We start from the raw sequence: 12477 nt of genomic DNA, 5'->3' as shown, positions 1-12477 counted from the left end.
CCCACAATTTTGAGTGGTTTACACAGTCGAAGGCCGCGGACAAGTCACAAAAGCCATTTAAAACTGGCCCTTTTTTGCACAAACATATTTTGCTGCAACTAAGGGTGAATTATGTCTGTGGTCGATTGTACCCCTCCCCTTTCTAAATCCGTATTGTGTCTCAGCTAAAACATTATATAACAAATGCCCACTCCTCCAGTCTATTTAGGAGCAATCTCCCCATTAGTTCCAGAAGGGAGCTTGGGCGGTAATTTGCAGGATTCAAGGGATCCCCCTTCTTATATATGGGGATAATCACGGATTTGTTGTAAGATACCGGGGGTCGCACTTTGGAAACAGTATTAAAAACTTAGGTCAAGGGTGGAGCCCATACATTTTTATGTACAAAGAAAATATCCAGAGGAACCCCATCTGACCCGGCTGCCTTTAGGGCAGGCGATTGAGAGAGTGCAAGCTCAATTTCCTCTAATGAGAATTCCATTCCCAGATGGTCAGTCATCAAGTCCTAAGGTTTCTTTTGTAGCGCTATCCATCTCTACATTAAAAATGCTCTGGAAGTGAGACAGCCAGGTGGATTGATCTATATGAATATCAAGAAAGGGGCCGCCCTGATCATGCAGAAAAGGGGCATTTACCACCGTCCAAAATGCCTTGCTATCTTTACTCCTCGAAGCCTCACACACATTTACCCATGCTTCATCCTGTAAATCCTTTTTTCTCACCACCCTAGCTGTCTTACAGTCAGCTCATAGCTTCCTTATCATATCTTTGTTTCCAGGACTTGTTTTAAGAGCAGTACGAAGATTTTTGGAGGCCTTTGAGCAATTTGTCTCAAACCCCCTTATCATCGATGGAGTGTTTCTTATAGCTGGATGTAAAAGATTAGAATTTATAGATATTAACATTTTACTAAATGCTATTACTACTTGATGACTAAAATTTTACTAAATGCATTACTACTTTATGACTATCAGTGTTGGTGTCTACGCAGGATTCAATGTCAGGTAACACCTCCTTTACAACCTTTGGGATGAAGGAAATACGGTAAATTTTCTCTCAATTAAGAGTAGATAAATTTTTCCTACTCAGAATGGTTTTTTGTGGTAAATATAGAGCTTGACTTAGCAGAAAGAGGCCAAACAGAACAAAAAAAGAAGGAAATCATGATCACTGAACTCTGTCAACTCGTCTATGGAGGACTTAATACATCTCTTATAATTAGTGTGAATAATGGTAAAATCAGATGTCGAGGTAACTCCTGTACGATGAAAGGTGAGGAGGGGTTGGCCAGTCATGGGGTGACACAGGTTTATTATAACTAGGTCACAAGTTAATGAAATTTTTTTTGAAATGCTTCCGTAGTTATGATGCATAAAATGGACTAGCAACGAATCATTAGTGTCAGTTACCCCACAAATACATTGGTCCGAATTGGGGCTACAGTACACATGAAAATCCCCAGCTCAAATAAAAAAAAGTGAACCTGTTTGGTATGTTAACAGAGATTCCAATATTCCCGCCAACTAATCTGTCACCTGTGTATAATTCTTAAAATTTTTATTATAAAAATGAATGCGTAACAAATGAATTTTCCCAGAACCTTCAGCGACGATAACATGAAAATGGGGCGAGTCATTGATAAAGGTCACCTTAGATAGGGTGATCGTGTTTGCTACAATTCTGAGTAAGCCCCCCTTAGATCTACCTGCTGCTGATGGAACTGCTGGCGTAACAAAGGAGCTGTAGCCATTTACATAGACAGACTGCTCTGCCCAATTTTCCTGAAGGCAGATAATATCAGTGAACACTTTATACCAATTTTGATTATCCTTTTTGTTTTCATAGCCCTCTATATTCCTAGAGAGAATCTTTATATCACTTAGGGACTCCTGCGACCAAATTGCTGTCGGTACTGGTGAGAAGGATGATGTAGGGTCAATTGGTAAGGATGTAATACTGCTCAGTGAATCTAAAACAACCAACTGAACTCTCCACGGGTACCAAACCAGAAAACATTTGATAATAGTTATAAAGAACAGACTGAGGAGGCAAATGATTTAGTGGAAAGATCAGTACAGAAATCCACATATGGTGGATCGTGGGAACCTAGCCAGTGAGAAAAATTACAGGTTATCCCCAAACTTTGGGTTCGCCTTAACAGAAAAGAAAATGTATTTTCTTGAGTACCCTCACTCACCCAGGGTTGCCCCTAGGTGATATGCTTCATCATTGGGGCCATCCCGAGCATCTACTGCTTGGGGCGTGCTGCGACTTGCGAAGGATACGTAGGAGCACTGGTTTTGTGAAACTATGTGTGATGCAGTGTATGGTGGAATGGTGATTAGTGCTATTTAAAAATACCTAGCAAGTGATCTCAATTATGTATTCCTGCTTCTAGTTGGTATGTTAAAAAAGGGGGTTAGACAAAGGAAGTATAACTGTTATGTGGTCATAGTCCCTAATGTCCTGTCGCCATGTTTCAAGGTGTCCCCTACACCGCTTCTTCAGGACAACATGGGGGCCAGCCCCATGTATGCCACTCCTGTAAATGAACCAAAAATGACTTTAAATAAGTACAGAACACACCTTGTGTGTGTCTCTTAATTATACATACGGTTAACGTTGTACCCGCAGTATCTGTGATAGGGAGAGAAAAATAGTTTGTAGGTCAATACATATTATTCAGTCAAGCAAAAGATTCCCTTTGGGGCACCTTATTAAAGTGACAAACATTCAATACAAAATTCAAACCAAAAACATAAAGACTAAAAAATACTCTACTTATGAGGCAAAACACAAATGAAATTATGAAAAGACCTGGACAATTTATTACACAATGCAATGTTTAAAAACAGTAATTCAACAATAATTAAAAACGAGGGAAGGACATTCAAAGTAAGGAAACAATAAATTCCTATTAGTAAAAAAGGAGGTAAATCAAGAAAATTCAATTCAGCAAAAAGTGTCAGAATTATTTTCTAAATAGTTGAAACATAATCCTCCTTTTTGTTAATGCGACGCGTTTCGGTGGATCACATGATTAGACCACCTTCATCAGGGTTAAATGAAATGTCTTCCCAAAAATTCTGAAATTAAAAAAATCACCTTTAAAAACAAGCAATCATGTACTTCGAGCCTTTCAAAATAACAATACTGATTATCAATAAAAATATATTAAAAATACAGTACAAACCATCTCATAATGACCCTGTTACAATGCCTCAATTCGTATTTAACAGTATTACAAAGAAATAATTAGAAAACAATACACATCAAAGGACACAGCATAAACAATAGTTACATTCAACATATAATCAATGAACAATGGCACATTTTGAAACAGTTTCTACTCAACCTATCTAACTACAGTTTTCAGTAAGAAGCATAGGGAACGTTATTCTAAACCCCTAATAGTACTTACATAATAATAAGTATTGCTAAGCAGGAAAAGAGGGAAAAATCACCTATACAGATAATATCCTTGCTTATATGTTGGAAAGGTATAAGTGCTCACCCGCCGCCCCAGAGAGCATATCAGTTGATCATGTACATCCTGGTGCGGGAGAAAATAATGGGAGCAGCAAGAACCACCATGAGATAACCTCTATGTTGTGGAAGAATACATATTTACATACCTCAGACGTTTCTAGTGAAGCGTAAACACATGGGGTAGATACCCCCTATGCTAAAAAACACTCTCTCGTCCAGCAAGTTAGGAAACTTCTCAGGAACTGCAATCTATATAAAAACATTAAAATCAGAGTGTACATCTGCCAGATTCAAAAAGACAGCACCACTGCACAAAGCTACACTTATGCACACGGAAACACAAGTAGCAAACCCACCTTGCTATATGCTAAGTGACACCGAATGCTGAGGTGAACCAGAGCAGTCTCAACGATACAGTTGCTGAGCACCAAGATAGATATCCGATTGAGCTAAAATGGAAAATAATAAGCCATATAATGAGTAATAAATTTTGGGAACACCTCATTACGAATAAGCCGATGAAATCGAAGTAATAAAGCCATCCACTTACATACGTGTGCTTTTGAAGAATCTTCAGGACGGCACAGGGTAGACGTGAAACAATATGTGTAAGTGCAGGAAACTGCTACTAAATCACGGTGGTTCCGTAAATAATGTACTTCGGATACCATCTAAAAATTAACAAAGAGAGGCAGGGTCTCATATGAAAACTGTGCTTCTCAAACCAAGCATCGAAAAGTTCCCCGACCCTCTATTGTACCTGTAGGAAACCTCAACACTCACCAAATAATGGCATAGTCGGCGTCCTGTGTGTAGACATCCAGCCCACTGGCTTGAAAACGCAAAGAATGCCACATCGGTCATTTAAATATTAGTAAAACGCGGGAGCCAGCTAATGAGAACCTGCTGTGTATGAGCCGGTTTCCTGTCACCCATCTGAGTGTAATGGAAATTAGGGACGGACTAACTACGTCCCGGAGACGTCTTTTCTTACTAAACCATCACAAAATGGCCGACATTTATTCTTAATAAATTGTATTATCGAACGGCCAAGAAATGATAGACACAGTCTATAATTACAATAAATATTATTTTTAAAAAACCCTGTCAATATCGATGCGACAAATATTGATTTTGGTAAAAGAAATCTTTACCAATTGTAATCGGAAAAATATTAAGAATTTAAAGAATTGAAATGGGTCCACTTGAGTAGGCCAAACGCGTAGTACTCTACATTATAGATGTCAAAGTACTCACTAAGATATCTGTTTGCCGGTAACATTCAAAAATGGCCGATGTAAATAAATGGCCTAGATATTTATACCTTGGCTAATGATAGATCCTGGCAACAATTGCAAAAAATAAGAAATATATAATAAATGATCCCATATGCTCTAATTTGTCAGCAAAATAATTTAATACGGGATCTTTATTGTGTTCATTTAACGGTATAATAGTAAACAATATCAAAATTCAGAAAGAGTCCCTACTTCTAACCAATATATAAACCAGGGCCAACCCCGTGTGGTAAGATAATTTTGTATTGAATGTTTGTCACTTTAATAAGGTGCCCCAAAGGGAATCTTTTGCTTGACTGAATAGTCTTTTTGGTACCCTATCCCTTTGGCTGTGGGGTCCCTCTCTCTTTTATTAGAGGTCAATACATATTGCCTGCCATACACGGCAGGCCACGTTATTTTCGACAATAGTGAGGTTAGTGCCTATATAATATAAACAAAGCAATAGTGTGTATTCCTTCTTGCGCTCCTGAATAAAGAAACATATCATCACAAACAGTGGATTGCATTCCGGCTGTGTCTGTTCCTGGTGTTCCTGTTCAAAGGATTCTGTTAAAAGCATATCTTCCATGAACTTGTTTTGACTGTACACTTACATTGACTGACATGACATGCAACATATAACATTTATTTTTATTCCCGGTTATTTTGGGAAAGAGACATACTTTTTTGTTAGCAATGATGTGCCCCATGGTCCGCAAGGGTGGAGGGGCCAGTAGACTCTGTTGGAAACGATGACAGAGTTTGAACTATTACTCAAAGATACAAAATATCAAAAATTCAAAAAAGAAGGGAAATACTTAAGTCACAAGAAGGCCTACCCATACACCAGAGATGACTACCAGCTCACAGGTAGGAACCCAGGATATAACACGGACACAGATGGTTTAGAAACCAGCTCCAACGATTCGGATAACAGCACAGGGGGACGGAAGAACCCAGGGGGTCGCCCAAACTTCAGAGGTAGAATGCGGAATAGAGGCCATGGAGGATATGGATGGCCCGCCTACCAACCCCCTTTTCATAACCCACCCTTTGTCTATGGACCTCCACCGTATCCTCAACAACAATTGGCCAGAAAGGTATTTATTCCTCTGTTACTCTCAGCTTTTTCTTGACTATTGTGAGCCTCCTCTGGGCTCCGACGGGCATGGATGGGTCTGCCCTTGGCCCATGCAGAGGTACCACGCTGCTGCCTTTAAACAGCTATAGTCCGTGCCCCGGCTCTGCTCCGATGCGGCCCCCACAGCGGGACCTCGCTGCTGCTTTTAAGCGCCTCTGGATGCGGGAAGAGTGATGCATCGTGTGGTGGAGCCTCAGGGCTCTAGTCAGTGCCCTGGCTCTGCTCTGATGTGTCCCCCACAGTGGGACCTCACTGATGCCTTTAAGCGCCTCTGGGCGCAGGAAGAGTGACGCAGCGTGCGGTGGAGCCTCTGAGCTGTAGTCAGTGCCCCGACCCTGCTCTGATGCGCCCCCAGGGAATCTCTAATAGAGTGCTCTACCTTGCACTCACTTCAATTGTCCAACTTGAGCATATTTGGAGAACTGAATCTTCATCTTGATCTAATCAACAATAAAGAAATCCAGGACTTTACTAATGACCTGGCCACTTTCTATTTAGCTCAGTTAATAAAACATTCAACTATGAGGCCGGCCATCAGCTGGACCCTGTTTTTTCCAACCTGGCCACCCTTCAAACTGCTCCCCCTATTCCAGTGACCTGGTCAAACCATTATTTGGTGCCTATGACTATTCATAAACCTAGCATTGAAAAACCATTACCGGTAACCCCACAATGAGAAAGTTGTGGCATAAACTGGACGCATCTGCCTTTTCAAGGTTGATCGAAAGGAGTGTGCCTCTATTAGTCTTCAATGTAGAACGAGCGGAGACTTCCACCAAAGCATGGAAATCTGCTCTATTGTGAACAACCTGATTAAACCCACCACCACTCCTGGATTAGTTGAAGCTTCTAACAGCCACTGCAGCAGGCTTGGTCAATGATCTTTATCTTTGCTTTAACAGGGGTGAGGAAACAGTCAAACCTTTCTCTCTTGACACAGGGGCCTTCCACTCGCAATGGGCTCCCTTGGACCAATTGGCTCTACTTGACGCAGATTCTATTTCCACCTTAATGTGTCAAGTGAAATCTCGATCTCCAGATGACCCATTTAAACCTGATAATATTTTGACATTTCAGGAGAGCGTCACACCCATATTTCTAGAATTAGCCAAACTCACGCTGAGCTCTGAAGAAGTATCAATATGGAAACACGCCAAGGTGATCCTTCACTAAATGCCACTCAGTCAGAAAACTATCGACCCATTTCTCTTCTGTCATTTCTGGCCAAGGATGTGGAGAAACATGTAAACAATCTCCTAACCAAAATATTAGAACAATATCAAATATTAGATTGTTCCCAAAATGGATTTGGATCATACAGCACCAAAACTGCTCTTTTAACAGTTACCAAATCCCTTTGCAGTACTACAGATGCTGGCAAATCCCAGGCTCTGATACTCCTAGATTTAAGTGCGGCCTTCGACACTGTCTCACATGCAATAATATTAACTCGCCTCACTGACCTGGGGGTACAGAGCAAAGGTCTGACCTGGTTTACCTCCTTTTTAAAGGAGTGGTCCTTTTCAAGTTATACCCCCCTTTCATCTCATCACACAGAGGACTGGCTCCTGGCATCTCCCAGGGTTTGGAGCTCAGTCCTGCCCTTTTAATATTCACATCAGACCTCTGGTAAAGGTAGTTAATTCCTTTGAAATCTCACCAGTGTTGTATGCAGACGACACTCAGCTAATTATTTCCCTGTCAGCAGAGTTGACCAGCGGTTGTTTCAAATATAGAAACTGTCTAACAGCGGTGGTGGCATGGATGCACAACAACTGTTTAAAACTTAGCTCCTGCTGGGCAGGCATACCCATCTTTGGCGTGATCAATGATGTCCAGAAATACTATATACCCGTCGAACTTAAATTGGTGGTAGAAAACCTTGGGGTATGGATGGATAGCTCTTCATCCTTTGAAACCGAAGTCAAGATTCTAGCAGGGGAACTGTTATGGCACCCTAAGGAACCTCAAGCCAATTATAGGATACTTTTCCTGGCAAACCTGCCAACTGATTGTACAATCCCTTGTCATTTGCTCCTGGACTATTGCAAATATCTCTATTTGGGCTCAAAGAAATCTGTTCTGAACCGATTCAGCTCTTCCCAACTTTTGAGCCAGTTCCATTGGCTTCCCATTGGGAAGCTTTCAAAGTTCAAAGCCCTATCCATCTCCCACAAAATCCTATGCAAGCAAGGAGAACCCAGCCTAGCTGCCTGGATGCAATTTTACATGCCCTCCAGAACACTACGCTCCGCCAATCTAAACATGGCCCACATCCCTCGTCACAGCAGAGCCAGAACAGGAGGTTGCTCCTTCCATGTCTTAGCTCTGACCCGATGGAATTCTATGCCTCCTAACCTTAGAAAGAGTCAATATCACTTACTGGTCCGGAAACAGTGGAAGACCCGGCTCTTCTCCATCTAGGCTGACGATTTCACCTCTCTGCGGCTGTGTTTCATAGGATCCATTTATGTCCCTTGCTGATATTGTCTCACACCCGGACCCTCGCCTTCTCCTCAAGGCAGGCAGTCTCCAGGTGTTGTGCTTTCTAAGGCTCTGCTCTCCTCTTGTAAGGGGTCAAAGTGGTAACACCCCTGCAGCAAGTGCCTCTATCAGCCGCAGGGATAAGATATAGTGCACACCAATACCCAGCCCAGAAAAGGTCTGAAACAGACCCAAAAAGGAGCTTGTCCCTACATGTTCACCTCCTCTGTTTGTACCTCATTAGTAGCTACCTGTGCACTTCCTCCATTTGTATGTCCCGGGCGAGCTTCTCTAAAGACGCTTTTGATCCTTCTACTGCCAACCATGGCGTTTGTCTATCAGATCATTACCTGATGTCTGCTGTGTGCATCGAGTCACTCCTCTGCTTTAGCTGTGAATGAACCCTGTGGAGCGAGTACGCAGACATAAAGGAGTATGGAAGGCGATGAACAGGGAGTAAGGTGAAGCTGATTTCAAGAAATGCCCAAAGGTGTAAATGCTGCACACACCTGCAACTGACATCTTGTCCCACTCTGCCCACGCTCCATCCACCCACAGAGGAGCATTCTGGCACCAAACGGAAAACATTAAGTCAGATGCCTTGGCAAGGTAGAAAGAGACAAAAAGCTGACATGTATTGACAGCAGAGATATCGCAGGTATATTACAGGTTGTGATGGAATCGCTATAATAAATGCTGCAATCTTCCCAAAAATGCTTGAAAAGTAAAGACAGGAGTTGGAACTTCAGCTGCTCCAATGTGAACAGGAAAGTATTGTCAAGAAGAGTGTGAATGGAGCTTCATTTCTTATATACTTCCTGGAGCGTTACCTTTATTATATACTTCCTGAAGAGTTTTGTTTGTGATATGGTTCTTGAAAGGGTTACCGTTGTTATACACTTCCTGAAACTGAAGTGCTCACTTTGCCACTGGATTCAAGCAAGCCGGGCTGAAGACGGCTGTAATGCCAGAAACCGGTCCTCGGAAGCTTGTTTCCGGTCCAGGGAAGACATGGCTTGGCAGTTCGGGCTGGACTGTTCTCATGAGGCACAGGGTCAGACTGATTTGCATATAGCCATGTCTGAACTGGGGTGGCAGAGTGGGCTAAAGAACGGTGATGGATTAAACCCAGATCTTTTGACTGGGTGTGAGTGTTTGATTGATTCAGATGCTCCGTCCATCACCACCCCCTTTTGTACTGCTTTTGGCCGCCATAAGTGTGGCAGGGTATGCTCAGACGTGAGTCCCTTGCTCACTTTGCCACTGGATTCAAGCAAGCCGGGCTGAAGACGGCTGGAATGCCAGAAACCGGTCCTCGGAAGCTTGTTTCCGGTCCAGGGAAGACATGGCTTGGCAGTTCGGGCTGGACTGTTCCCATGAGGCACAGGGTCAGACTGATTTGCATATAGCCATGTCTGAACTGGGGTGGCAGAGTGGGCTAAAGAACGGTGATGGATTAAACCCAGATCTTTTGACTGGGTGTGAGTGTTTGATTGATTCAGATGCTCCGTCCATCACCACCCCCTTTTGTACAACTGAAGTGACAGCAGCACATCCTGATCCATCTCTTTTTCCACAATCCCTTCTTGTTTAAATAAAATCTTGCCCATGTTGCATCTTCCTAAAGCTGTACCTCTGGTGAGTGGGCACTCCATGTGTACTCTTTCTGTACTAAGTTACTCTGTGAACACTGGAAAATCACCTCCTTTTCTGAAGTAAGTAAGAGTGACATGTTCAATGAAAGATTTAGTTAAATATCTGTGTATGGTGAAATATCTCTTGGTAACTTTCATAAATGGTAAAGAAGAGATATCTTTTACAACTAGTTAAATATTGTGTATTCACATTCTCTTACATTTCCATTTAGTGATTTTAAATCTCTTTACATCCAATAGGAAACCAGCCTTGAATGCACAAATGATCGTGAAATTCTGAAAAAAGTGGTTAGACAAAATGAGCTCCAATATCCAGGAAAAGATCTGCACAGTCAGAGACTGAGGACCCTGAACATGAACTGATAGATCCTGGAAGAAGCATATCAGTGGATGCACGCAACTGGACTAAGAAATGACCTCTAGAAAATTAAGGCAACAACACTGACAAACCACCTCCTGTATAAACAGGCCTGCACCACCAGATTTGATCATGTGTTCGGTATGAGGTGGATACAGAATTGCTCTGCTTCCTGTAATGATGGCAGACCCACCATTCAGCACGCTAGGTGTATTGTAAACTCTCTCTGACCAAACCACATGAGCACGAGAAAAACACAAGGGAGTGGAGCCAGACAACTGAAGGGTAATAGAAAGAGAGGGTCTCTGATTTACCACAGACTGTCCTAATTTGCGTCTTCCAGAAGGAAGACTAATATTTACCCATAACACACAAAACTAATATGCAATCTAAAGACATACCCACCTACAAAGAAGCTTTACTTGCCAAAATAATAATATATGTAGCTGGCGAGTCTTGTATTTCTGAAATCAACCATCCCAAAATACCACACACACACCGGGAACGTGGGAATAACACAAGTGCTTTATCAACCATGTTAGCTCCACCGGAAACACACTCATGGGATACAGACAAAGATAAACCCGACCCAGAGACTCTAACCAAGAAAGAAAAATCATACACATGCAGCAAGAGCTTTAGTTTGTCATCGCTACTGAAGAGCCATCAGCAAACACAGGCAGGAAAAGCAACGTGCAATTGCAATGAATGTGTGAAGAACTTTAGTCCGTTAACTCTCCTAAAAGATAATCAGCGAACACACACAGGGGAAAAATCATACCATTGCAATGAATGTGCTAAGAACTTCAGTCAGTTATCACAACTCCAAAGACATCAGCGAACACACACTGGGGAAAAACTGTACCATTGCACTCAATGTGTGAAGAAATTCAGTCAGTTATTAGACCTCCAAGTACACAAACGAACACACACAGGGGAAAAGCCATTCCAGTGCAGTGAATGTGTAAAGAGCTTCAGTCTGTTATCAACCCTCCAATCACATCAGCGAACACATACTGGGGAAAAACCATACCATTGCAATGAATGTGTAAAGAGCTTTAGTAAGTCATCAGACCTACAAAAACATAATCGAACACACACTGGGGAAAAACCATTCCAGTGCATTGAATGTATGAAGAGCTTTAGTCAGTTATCAACTCTCCAATCACATCAGCGAACCTACACAGGGGAAAAACCATTCCAGTGCATTGAATGTATGAAGAGCTTTAGTCAGTTATCAACCCTCCAATCACATCAGCGAACACACACTGGGGAAAAACCATTCCAGTGCATTGAATGTATGAAGAGCTTTAGTCAGTTATCAACTCTCCAATCACATCAGCGAACACACACAGGGGAAAAACCATACCATTGCAATGAATGTGGAAGTAGTTTTAGTCATTCTTCAACCCTCAGGAGTCATCAGCGAACACACACAGGGGAAAAACCATTCCAGTGCAGTGAATGTGGAAGTAGTTTTAGTCATTCCTCAGCTCTCAGGAGTCATCAGCGAATACACACAGGGGAAAAACCATTCCAGTGCAATGAATGTATGAAGAAATTCAGTCAGTTATCAACCCTCCAAAGTCACCAGCGAACACACACGAGGGAAAAAAACATACCACCCAGCCAGTCAGGAACAGCAACAAGACTGCTCTTCCGAACACCCACCCTTTTACATAACACACTACAGGGGTTTGCTCCAGGGTCGAACTCACTTTACTTTCACGTTAACAGCAACGAGTTCTGAACTGGAGAATCTATATTTAGGAACAAGGGGTTTATACTTCCATTAGTGGCATAATACATTTGAAACCCAATACTCTATAGATCTGTATTAATGATACACAACCAAACACCACCCATGTATGGACATCCAAGAGCCATTAAAAACCACACTACAGAGGTGTGTACCAGGATTTACTTTAACATGAACTAAATTATGATACAGCAAGAACAATCATGATGCTTTGAAATGCACACAATTATGACTAGATGTTACATGTTAATAAGAAATGTATGTTTTTAGACTTAATAAAACAAATGTATTTGAATTAATGGTATTTGACT

The 12477-nt window shown here is 41.9% G+C and overlaps 1 protein-coding gene across 1 annotated transcript; it reads left to right on the top strand.

Annotated features, from left to right (window-relative positions):
* The first annotated feature begins 10700 nt into the window (after positions 1-10700).
* LOC144767688 (uncharacterized) lies at positions 10701-12213 on the top strand. The gene has a single exon (XM_078651085.1). It carries the CDS (start codon positions 10790-10792, stop codon positions 12155-12157), a length of 1368 nt encoding a protein of 455 aa, XP_078507211.1. The 5' UTR covers positions 10701-10789; the 3' UTR covers positions 12158-12213.
* Positions 12214-12477: the final 264 nt, after the last annotated feature.

Source organism: Lissotriton helveticus, chromosome 1_1 (assembly GCF_964261635.1).
Source record: "Lissotriton helveticus chromosome 1_1, aLisHel1.1, whole genome shotgun sequence".
Taxonomy (NCBI): domain Eukaryota; kingdom Metazoa; phylum Chordata; class Amphibia; order Caudata; family Salamandridae; genus Lissotriton; species Lissotriton helveticus.
This window is presented reverse-complemented; position numbering and strand designations above follow the sequence as displayed.